At 44.1% G+C, this 12,100-nt stretch overlaps 1 protein-coding gene across 4 annotated transcripts in view; it reads right to left on the reverse strand.

The window, feature by feature from the left end:
* Positions 1-12,100, reverse strand: part of LOC134354630 (regulator of G-protein signaling protein-like) — a 182,983-nt gene that overhangs the window by 80,900 nt on the left and 89,983 nt on the right. For all 4 annotated transcript variants that reach the window (XM_063063659.1, XM_063063660.1, XM_063063662.1 and 1 more), the window contains one exon: positions 1,345-1,441. In XM_063063659.1, the coding sequence (XP_062919729.1) occupies positions 1,345-1,441 (97 nt within the window). The remainder of the gene's footprint in view (positions 1-1,344; positions 1,442-12,100) is intronic.

Below are 12,100 nucleotides of genomic sequence, written 5' to 3' on the forward strand. Positions count from 1 at the left end.
ACCCCCTGGATTCATGACTCACTGAGACCAAAGTTTGAGCCCTAGTGTTCTGTGATCGGTGATCGTGGTGCTGATGCTGAGGATCGAGACTCGAGGGTTGAATCGAAAGCCCAGGTTGGGGTTCCGGGTCTGTGATTCCCTATGGATACACTGGGGTATCTGAAGGCCCAATGTTTGCAGGTCTGAGTCTTCTGGGTGCTGAAGGCTGAAGGAGATGGTCTGACATTCGCGAGGAAGGTACTCTGACAGGCACTGAGAGGGGTGTGCAGTACCAGTTCTACAGGAAAGGAGGAAACACTGGCACACTGTATGACACTAGCAAGCAGCAGCCTAGTTTCTGGCATCAGAGCATTGGACGGCATGGTAGCCAAGTGGTCAGCACAACGCTTCACAGCACCAGTGACGTTGGTTCAATTCCCACAGCTGTCTGAAAGGAGTTTGTACATTCTCCCCGTGATCACTTGGGTTTCCACCCACAGTCCAAAGACATATCAGTTAGTAAGTTATTTAGTCACTGTAAATCGTCCTGGGCATAGGCGAAGGTTAGATCAATGGGTTGCTGGGCAGTTCGGCTCGTTGGACCAAAAGGGCCTGTTCCGTGCTGTATCTCTAAGTAAAAGGAGGTTTGATATGAAACTGAGATGGAAGAATGTGCTACGCCTGGCGAGACGCCAGCCACAAACAGACTGTAGTAAGGTCAGGGGCGGGGGGAGGGTGATGCTAGGGTCCCAGCTCCATGGAGGATAGGTTCGAATGCACACTCTGCTCAGGCACAGGAGTGTCTGGCTAAGCACTGCCTTCAGCATCTTGGTCGGACTTGCTAAGCAAGCATACCGAGCTGGGGGGCTGGCATTTTCTCAAACATATCAGATGCAACAACAGAATTAACACTGAAGCCAGCCTTTCCACAGCCTTATATCAACCCACAACCAAATGCCGAGGACATGGCTGCAGCCTCCAGCCTCGCCACCCAGAGTATCCATGCTGACAGGCCAAGGAGCAATCCCACAATTCCTTCACAGAACCCACTGCAATGTAACAGATAAGGGCAATACTTTACCTCACTTTCCACTACAGGTCTCCATCACAAACTGAAGGGGATGCCCAGCTGAGGTCTGAAGAGGAACTAAAAATTTCCACTCAAAAGGGCCCAAGAGCTGTTCTATGTTTTACATTCTATGTTCTCCATTCCCCCTAGAGACTGGCTGAGCTGCGGAGTATTCAGCATAGATTGCCCATTATTTCACAGCTATGTTCCATCAGAATATTGCTTCAGTGTTCATAAAGGTCTAAGTTGTGAGGAGTGCTGAATTAACCATGACATGCAGTAATGGGAATTCTCACCGTTCTGCTGAGGGTGTGGATAGACCTGAAGATATGTACAGAGGAGTCCATGCGATGTTGGGATTCTGCTGGGTACGTTTTCAGGTAGAGCTCAAACCTATGCCAACACAAAGAGGAAGTCATACTGCCATCCCAGGCATCCTCCAACAGTCGACATAGTTTAGACGAAGTTTCCACACATGCTAGCAGCAAGTTATTTTGAATCTCTACCGGTGAGTGACATGTTAGAGTTTTCCAAGACATTGCTGGTACATCTGGTCCCTTCTCTCTGTTGGAGGATCTGTGGTATCATTTATTACCCCAAAAAATCCATCCTGCAACTGGTCACTCCCATTACCCTGCATGGTGGCTGCTTTCGGTAGCACCTACAGAAAACCTTGCAACAACTTATCTTTCACACTACCTCACACAGCTGAACAGCACCAGATCTCCTCACCTTCCTCTCCAGTCCGGACATCATTCCAACCTGATGCCCTTTGTTGGTGCAATCTCCCTACCCAATTCCTTCATCATGGACATGCCAGGAACACCAGAATGAAACATGCGTCCTGAACTGGATTGCTCTACCACTCAAAGGTCCACTTCCTTCACCTCCCAAAGTCTCTCTAGGGTTCCCTGTCCTAATTTGCAAATTGCATCCTTCCCACCAGGAGCCCTCTCCATATTAACCATGTCTATGAGACCTGCTCCCTTGGTCATATTCTTGCTAAACTACTGACAGCCCAGCACCTCTCCTGCACCATGTTTAGCTGGCGCTAGTAAATGTTCCTCATCCTGAGGTTTTGGGCCACAATCAGTCAGGTCATCCTGTCATCTCTACTCCTGAATAGTCATACTTGATGGAGATCTGTTCCTGCAAGCAAGTTCACCATTGCTGAATACCGCAGTACTCCTCCAGCTCATTGTCATCTCCAAATTTAATCTTCCACTGCACCATTTCCACAGATACCACAACCGCTATGACTGAAACACAAATAGAACTGTCTGATTATAACAGAGCCTCAATTTTATTAGCTAATCAAATATTTGTCACAGCACCTCCTTCTGCCTCTACCCATCCCTTCCTGCTGTCAAGGCATTTTACCTGGTTCCAGATTCCATTTTCAGCTGCCTTGAGTATTCAGTTGTAATTGCTTTCCTTCACATTCCCACACCCAAATTTCCATGGAACCACTCTTGGAGCACTCACTTCCTAAAAAAGAAGTCTGTTCCCAAAGTAAAAATGGACAGCATGGATAGACCACTGACAAACACCAGTATGTCTTCTTTCGTCAGGGAGCACTCTGGCTCTAGCAAACATAATCCTATTAGTTTTAAGGTAGTGATGGAAAATGATAGGTCAGGTCCACAGGTTAGAATCCTAAACAGGATTAGGGCTCATTTTGGTGGAATTGGGCAAGCTCTAAGATATAGACAGGCTAAACTGGACTATGGCTCATTTTGGTGGAATTAGGCAAGATCTTGCAGACATTAACTGGGAAAGCCTGTTTAAAAGGAAAGGACTGAATGACAAGACTGAATGGCTTTTCATATGGTGATATCAAGATTCCGGGGGAAGGGTTAATCTGGAAGTTTAGGGAACCCTGGCTGTTTCAAGCTCTCATCAGGAAAATGAAGGAAGCATGGATTGGGTTTTGGAGGTCGGGGTGTGTGAATCCCTTGAGGACTTTAAAAGATTATCAATAAATTTAAGAGGAGAGAAACAGAGGGTGTAAGATGGATAGGGATGCAGAGATGATGACAGAGCAGCAAAGGCTGGAATTTCTGGAAGCAATTCAAAAAGTGCAGGATGCATACATCCCAAAGAGGAAGAAGGCAGGATGACACAACCGTGGCTCACAAGGGAAGTCAAAGCCAATATAAAAGCCAAAGAGAGGGCAGATAACAGAGCAAAAGTTAGTGGGAAGATAGAGGATTGGGATGCTTTTAAAAACCATAAGACCATAAGACATAGGAGCAGAATTAGGCCATTTGGCTCATCGAGACTGCTCCACCATTCAATCATGGCTAATCTTTTTTTCCCCTCCTCAGCTCCACTCCTTGGCCTCCTCCCCATAACCTTTGATGCCGTGTCCAATCAAGAACCTATCAAGCTTTGCCTTAAACACACCCAACAACCTGGCCTCCACAGCTGCCTGTGGTAATAAATTCCACAAATTCACCATCCTCTGGCTAAAGAAATTTCTCCACATCTAGGTTTTAAATGGATGACCCTCTATCCTAAGGCTGCGCCCTCTTGTCCTAGACTCCCCCACCATGGGAAACATCCTTTCCACATCTACTCTATCTGGGCTTTTCAACATTCGAAAGGTTTCAATCAGATCCCCCCTCATCCTTCTAAATTCCAGTCAGTACAGACCTAAAGCCATCAAGCATTCCTCAAATGATAACCCTTTCATAAATTGATTTCATCCTTGTGAACCTCCTCTGAACTCTCTCCAATGTCAACGTATCTTTTCTTAGATGAGGAGCCAAAACCGTTCACAATAATCAAGGTGAGGCCTCACCAGTGACTTATACGCCTCAGCATCACATCCCTGCTCTTGTATGCCAGACATCTTCAAATGAATGCTAACATTGCATTTGCCTTCCTCACACTGACTCTACCTGCAAGTTAAAGTTTAGGGTGTTCTGCACAAGGACGTCCAAGTCCCCTTGCATCTCAGATTTTTAGATTTTCTCCTCGTTTAGAAAAGAGTCTGCACATTTATTTCTACTATCAGAGTGCATGACCATGCATTTTCCAACATTGCATTTCAATTGCCACTTCCTCGCCCATTCTCCTCATCCAAGTCCTTCTGCAGCCTACCTGTTTCCTCAACACTACCTGTCCCTCACTAATCTTCATATCATCTGCAAACCTGGCAGCAAAGCCATCATCTAAATCATTGATATACAGTAGAACACCAATAGTCATTTGCAGCCAACCAGAAAAGGATCCTTTTATTCCTGCTTGCTGCCTCCTACCAATCAGCCAATGCTCTAACCATGCTAGTAACTTTCCTGTAATACCATGGGCTCTTAATTTGGCAAACAAGTATAAGTCCAACCATACAACATCCACTGCATCCCCTTTATCTATCTCATGTGTAATCTCCTCAAAGAATTCCAACAGGTTTGTCGGTCAAGTTTTTCCCTTAAGGAAACCATGCTAATTTTGTCCTATCTTGTTCTGGGTCACTAAGTACCCCATCCTTAACAATTGACTCCAACCACTGAGGTCAGGCTAACTGGTCTATAATTTCCTTTCTGCTGCCTTCCTCCTTTCTTAAAGAGTAGAGTGACATTTGTAATTTTCCAGTCCTCTAGCACCATGCCAGAGTCCAATGATTTTTGAAAGATCATTACTAATGTTTCCACAATCTCTGCCGCTACCTCTTTCAGAACTCTATGGTGCAGTTCAGCAGGTCCAGGTGACTTATGTACCCTTAGGTCTTTCAGCTTTTTGAGCTACTTCTCCCTTGTAATAGCAACTACACTCACTTCTCTTCCCTCACACCGTTCAACATCTGGCACACTGCTAGTGTCTTCCACAGTGAAGACAGATGCAAAATGTTCATTTAGTTCATCTGCCATCCCCTTGGCCCTCGTTATTATTTCTCCAGACTCATTTTCTAGAGGTGTTATATCCACCCTCATCTCTCTTTTATTTTTTACATACTTGAAGAAGCTTTTACTATCCACTTTGATATTGTTTGCTAGCTTGCTTTCATATTTCATCTTTTCCCTCCTGATAATTCTTCTAGTTGCTCTCTGTAGGGTTTTAAGAGCTTCCCAATCATCTATCTTCTCACTAATTTTTGCTCTCTCTTGTGCTTTTACATTATCTTTGACTTCCCTTGTCAGCCACAGTTGTATTATTTTGCCATTTGAGTAGTTCTTCAGTTTTGGAATACATCTATTCTGAACCTTCCTCATTTTCCCCAGAAATTACTACCATTGCTGCTCTGTTGACATCCCTGCCAGCAGCTCCTTCCAATTTACTTTGGCCAACTCCTCTCTCATACCAACTGTAATTTCCTTTACTCCACTGAAGTACTGCTATGTCAGACTTCACTTTCTCCCTATCAAATTTCAAGTTGAACACAATCATATTGTGATCACTAAGGGTTCTTTTACCTCAAGCTTCCTAATCACCTTTGGTTCATTACATAACATCAGTATAGCTGATCCCCTAGTAGGCTCAATGACAAACCGCTCCAAAAGCCATCTTGCAAGCATTCAACAAACTCACTCTCTTGAGATTTCCAACCTGATTTTCCCAATCGACCTGCATGTTGAATTCTCCCATGACTTTTTGACATGCATTTTCTATTTCCTGTTGTAATCCGTGATCCACATCCCAGCCACCATTGAAAGGCCGGTATATGACTGCCATCAGGGTCCTTTCACCCTTGCAGCTTCTTAACTCAGCGCACAAGGTTTCAACATCTTCCGATCCTATGTCACACCTTTCTACTGATATGATGACATTCTTTACTAGCAGTGCCACGCCACCCCCTCTGCCTACCTTCCTACCCCTCCAATACAATGTGTAAACTTGGATGTTCATCTCCCAACTACAACCATCCTTCAGCCGTGATTCAGTGATGGCCATAACATCATACCCAACAATCTGCAAAAAAGCAAAAAGATCATCCACCTTACTTCTTATACTCCGTGCATTGATATGTAACACTTTGAGTACTGTATTTGTTACCCTTTTTGATTCTGCATCCCTAATGCACTGATACTCACCCTGCTGGCTACAATTATGTCCTATCATCTGCCTGCCCTTCCTGACAGACTTTAACATCCATCCTATCCTGAGTCCCTTAACTCCAGTTCCATCTCTGTCAAATTATGTTAAACCCTCCCCAACAGCTGTAACAAACCTGCCCTGAGAATATTGGTTCCCCTCGGGTTCAGATACAACCCATCATATTTGAACAGGATATGCCTCCCCAGAAGATATCCAGTGATCCAAGAACCTGCAGACCTGTCCCCTGCAGCAGCTTCTCAGCCACTAATTGATCTGTCAAATCATCCCATTCCAAACCTTCACAAGCACATGGCAGCAAACCAGCAATTACTAACCTGGAAGTCCTGCTTCTCAGCTTTCTACCTAGCTCTCTAAATTCTTTTTTCAGGACCATTTTGCTTTTACTTCCTATGTCATTGGTACAATATGGACCAAGACATCTGGCTGCTCTCCCTCCCACTCGAAAATGTTGTGGACGTGATACGAGGCATCCCTAACCCTGGCACCTAGAAAGCAACATACCATCCGGGTGTCCCACTCACCTCCGCAGAATCTCCCGCCTGTTCCCCTGACTACTGAGTCCCCTATCACTACCGCTCTCCTCTTCTCCCTCTTTCCCTTCTGCACCACGGACCCGTGCTCAGTGCCAGTAGCTCAGTCTCCATGGCATTCCCCTGAGAGGTCACCCCCCCACAACAGTATCCAAAACGGTATACTTATTATTGAAGGGAATGGCCACAGGGGCGTTCTGCCTGAAATTTCTGCTAAAACAGTCAACCAGCTATTTGCCTCCCGCAACTTCAGGGTGACTACTTCCCTGAAACCCTAACCAATTATCTCCTCACTCTCCCGTACAAGCTGAAGGTTGCTGAAGAGATTGTGAAGGCATTAGTAATGATAACATAGAATAGTACAGCACAGTACAGGCCCTACGGCCCACATTGTTGTGCCGACCCTCAAACCCTGCTTCCCATATAACCCCCCACCTTAAATTCTAGTAGTCTCTTAAATTTCACTAGTGTATCTGTCTCCACCACTGACTCAGGCAGTGCATTCCATGCACCAACCACTCTCTGAGGTAAAACCATCCTCTAATATCCCCCTTGAACTTACCTTAAAGCCATGTCCTCTTGTATTGAGCAGTAGTGCCCTGGGGAAGAGGCGCTGGCTGTCCACTCTATCTATTCCTCTTGATATCTTGTATACCTCTATTATGTCTCCTCTCATCCTCCTTCTCTTCAAAATGTAAAGCCCTAGCTCCCTTAATCTCTGATCATAATCCATACTCTCTAAACCAGGCAGCATCCTGGTAAATCTCCTCCCTACCCTGTCTAGACAGCAAGATCTTCTGGAAATGCTTCAAGATCTTGACATAGATGGGAAAGATATACGTTTCTTAAGAAACTTATACTGGGACCAGACAGCATCCATCAGAATAGAAGGAGAAGTGAGTGAGTATGTGAATATCATGAGAGGAGTCAGGCAAGGTTGTGTCTTTTCGCCAGACTTATTCAACCTGTATAGTGAAAATATCTTGGAAGTATCAAAGACATCAAAGGATTAACAGTTGGAGGCCATAATATAAATAACATCAGATATGCTGATGACATCGTACTAATAGCTGACTCAGAAACAAAACTTCAAGAACTACTCACTATAGTGACAGCAGAAAGTAATCGCAGAGCCCTCTCAATCAACACCATGAAGACGGAAAGCATAGTCATCTCCAGACAGACAAACATCCCACAATGTGCGATCAAGATCGGAAATACAAACATCAAACAAGTCAACAAATTCAGATATCTCGGCAGCTTAATAACAAGTAACGGCAGGTGTGACACAGGTATCAAATACAGAATAGCAATGGCGAAAGAAGCTTTCCAAAAAATAAAGACCATATTAACAGACAGAAAGATGAGCACGCACACTAAAAACAGAATACTGCAGTGCTACATTTATTCTATCCTGACTTATGGAAGTGAATGCTGGACCATTTCTCCAGCAATGGAAAAGAGACTAGAAGCAGCTGAATTATGGTTCTACAGGAGAATGTTAAAAATATCATGGACCACACACACATCAAATGAAGAAGTTCTCAGAAGAGTCCAAGCAGTTTGATCACTCATACCAACAATAAGAGAAAGCCATCTCAGATTCCTAGGACACATCATGTGGAAAGATGAACTAGAAAAACTCATACTCTCTGGAAAGATTGAGGGGAGTAAGCCTAGAGGAAGACCTCGGCTTATGTACATCAGAAGCATAGCCAGGTGGCTACACATCGAGGAAATGGAAGTCATCCAAAAAACAAAGGATAGATCTATACGGAAAACCATGGTCACCAAAGTCTGCATCGGATATGGTACCTAGACAGACAGACAGACATTAAGTTCTCCCTTAAACTTAACTAGTGTATCTGCCTAACTGACTTGGATGAGGAAGTGGAAGGGTGAGTTAGTAAGTCTGTAGATGAAATGAAGGTTGGTGGAGTTATGAATAGTCTGGAGGATAGTTGTAGGTTGCAGCAAGACTGTCAGGTTATAAAACGGGGTAGAGAAGTGGCAGATGGAGTTCAACCTAGAAAAATGTGAAATAATTCATTTTGGAAGGTTGAATTTGAAAGCAGTATACAGGGTTATGGCAGGATGCTTGGCAGTGTAGAGGAACTGAAGGATCTAGGGGGTCATGTCTATAGTTCCCTCAAAATTGCGTCGCAAGTTGTTAGAGTTGTTAAGAAGACGTGGTGTGTTGACCTTCATTAGTTCTGGAATAGTGTTCGAGAGCCATGAAGTAATGTTGTAGCCCTGTAACACCCTAGTTAAACCACACTTGGAATATTGTGTTCAGTTCTGGTCGCCTCATTGTAAGAAGGATGTGGAAGCTTTAGAGAGGGTGCAGAGGAAATTTGCCGGGATACTACCTGGAATAGAGGGCATTTCTTATGAAAGTAGGTTAAGTGGGCTAGGAATTTCTCTTTGGAGTAAAGGACGATGAGAGAAGACTTCATAAAGGTGTACAAGATGATGAGAAGCATAGATCAAATATATAGTCGGAGACTTTTCCCAGGATGCAAATGGCTAATACAAGTGGGCTTAATTTTAAGGTGATTGGAGGAAAATATAAGAGGGATGTCAGAGGTAAGTTTTTTTTTTATTTTGAGGGTCATAGATGTGTGGAACCAGGGATGGTGGTAGAGGCAGATTCATTTGGGGCATATAAGAAAAATAGATAGGCAATGTGTGATAGAGAAATGGGGGGCTATGTAGAAGGGAAGGGTTAGATTGATCTTAGAGTAGGATAAAAGGTTGGCACAACATTGTGGGCTGAAGGGGCTGTATTAGAAATAGAAATAGAATAGTACTGCACAGTACAAGCCCTTCAGCCCACAATATTGTGCCGACCTTCAAACCCTGCCTCCTATATAAACCCCCACCTTAAATTCCTCCATATACCTGTCTAGCAGCCTCTTAAACTTCACTAGTGTATCTGCCTCCACCACTGACTCAGACAGTGCATTCCATGCACCAACCACTCTCTGAGTAAAAAGCCTTCCTCTAATATCTCCCTTGAACTTCCCACCCCTTACCTTAAAGCCATGTCCTCTTGTATTGAGCAGTGGTGCCCTGAAGAAGAGGCGCTGGCTGTCTACTGTATCTATTCCTCTTAATATCATGTCTCCTCTCCAAAGAGTAAAGCCCTAGCTCCCTTAATCTCTGATCATAATGCATACTTTCTAACCAGGCAGCATCCTGGTAAATCTCCTCTGTACCCTTTCCAATGCTTCCACATCCTTCCTATAGTGAGGCGACCAGAACTGGACACAGTACTCCAAGTGTGGCCTAACCAGAGTTTTATAGAGCTGTATCATTACATTGCGACTCTTAAACTCTATCCCTTGACTTATGAAAGCTAACACCCCATAAGCTTTCTTAACTACCCTATCTACCTGTGAGGCAACTTTCAGGGATCTGTGGACATGTACCCCCAGATCCCTCTGCTCTTCCACACTACCAAGTATCCTGCCATTTACTTTGTACTCTGCCTTGGAGTTTGTCCTTCCAAAGTGTATCACCTCACACTTCTCCGGGTTGAACTTTTAAGAATCACCAGATTCTGGAATAGTTCCAGAAGACTGGAACATTGCAAATGTCACTCTACTCTTCAAGAGGAGAGAGAGGCAGAAAAAGGAGATTATTGGCCAGTTAGTCTGACCTCAGTGGTTGGTAAGATGTTGGAGTCGATTGTTAAGGATGTGGTTTTATGGTACTTGGAGGCACGTGATAAAATAGGCCATAGTCAGCATGGTTTCCACAAGGGAAAATCTTGCCTGACAAATCTGTTGGAATTCTTTGAAAAAATAACAAGCAGGATAGACAAAGAAGAACTAGTTAATGTTGTGTATTTGGATATTCAGAGGGCCTTGGACAAGGTGCCACACATGAAGCTGCTTAACAAGCCCATGATATTACAGGAGAGATTCCAGCATGGATAAAGCAGTGGCTGACTGGCAGGAGGCAAAGAGTGGGAATAAAAGGAGCCTTTTTTGGTTGACTGCCAGTGGCTAGTGGTGTTTCACAGTGGCCTGTATGGGGACCGATTCTTTTTATGTTATATGTTAATGATTTGGATGATGGAATTGATGGCTTTGTTGCAAAGTTTGCAGACAATATGAAGATAGACGGAGGGGCAGGTCATTTTGAGGAAGTAGAGAGGCTACAGAAGAACTTAGACAGATCAGGAGAATGGGCAAAGAGTTAGCAGATGGAATATAGCACCTGGAAGTGTATGGTCATGTACTTTGGTAGAATTGAAAGGGTTGTCTATTTTCAAAATGGAGAGAAAATGGGGGACACCTCCCTCTCCCTTGCCAGGGAGAGAGAGAATCTGTGGTTTGTCAAGTGTGGATGAAATGCGAAGCCTTTGGGGTAACTTTGGTCTGTGTCTTTGCTGTTGCTTAGCACACGCTTGGGTTCAGTGATGGTACTGATGCGCCTGTTTTTGCTGGTGGGGGGAGGGGGATTGTTGCTTGCTGCTGCTTACGTGCTGGAGGGGGGACTTTGGGGGTCTCACGTTTAATTGTCATTCATTCTTTGGGGCACGTCTCTGTTTTTGTGGATGTTTGTGAAGAAAAAACATTTCAGTATGTACATTGTATACATTTCTCTGACATTAAATTCAACCTTTGAACCTTTAAATACAAAAAACTGAGGCGAAAAGGAACTTGGGAGTGCTTACACAGGATTCCCTAAAGGTTAATTTGCAGGTTGAGTCAGTGGTGAGGAAGGTAAATGCAATGTTAGCATTCATTTCAAGAGGACTAGAATATAAAAGCAAGGATGTAATGTTGAGACTTTATAACGCAATGCTGAGGCCTCACTTGGAGTATTGTGAGCAGTTTTGCACCTCTTACCTTAGAAGAGATATGCTGAATTTGGAGAGATTCAAAGGAGGTTCACAAAAATGATTCCAGGATTGAATCACTTGTCATATGAAGAACATTTCATGGCTCTGGGCCCCTGTTCACTAGAATTCAGGAGAATAAGGGGTGACCTAACTGAAACCTACTGAATGGTGAAAGGCCTTGACAGAGTGGATTTGGAGAGGATGTTTCCTATGGTGGGAGAGTCTAAGACCAGAGCACACAGCCTCAGAATAGAGGGGCATCCTTTAGAACAGTGATGAGAAGGTATTTCTTTAGCCAGAGAGTGGTGAATCTGTGGAATTTGTTGCCACAGACAGCTGTGGATGCCAAGTCTGTATATATATTTAAGGCAGAGGTTGATAGATTCTTGACTGGTCAGGGCATGAAGGGATACGGGAAGTAGGCAGAAGATTGAAGCTGAGAGAGAAAATGGATCAGCCATGATGAAATAGTGGAGTAGACTTGATGGCCTAATTCTGCTCCTATGTTTATGGATATCTATAAAAAGAGTAGAGATCGTTGCTATGTCTCTAGCTACAGGAGATGGGTGGGGTATTTTATGAATATTTCTCCTATGTGTTTACTTAGCAGAA

This window comes from Mobula hypostoma, chromosome 12, assembly GCF_963921235.1.
Source record: "Mobula hypostoma chromosome 12, sMobHyp1.1, whole genome shotgun sequence".
NCBI classification, from domain to species: Eukaryota; Metazoa; Chordata; class Chondrichthyes; order Myliobatiformes; family Myliobatidae; genus Mobula; species Mobula hypostoma.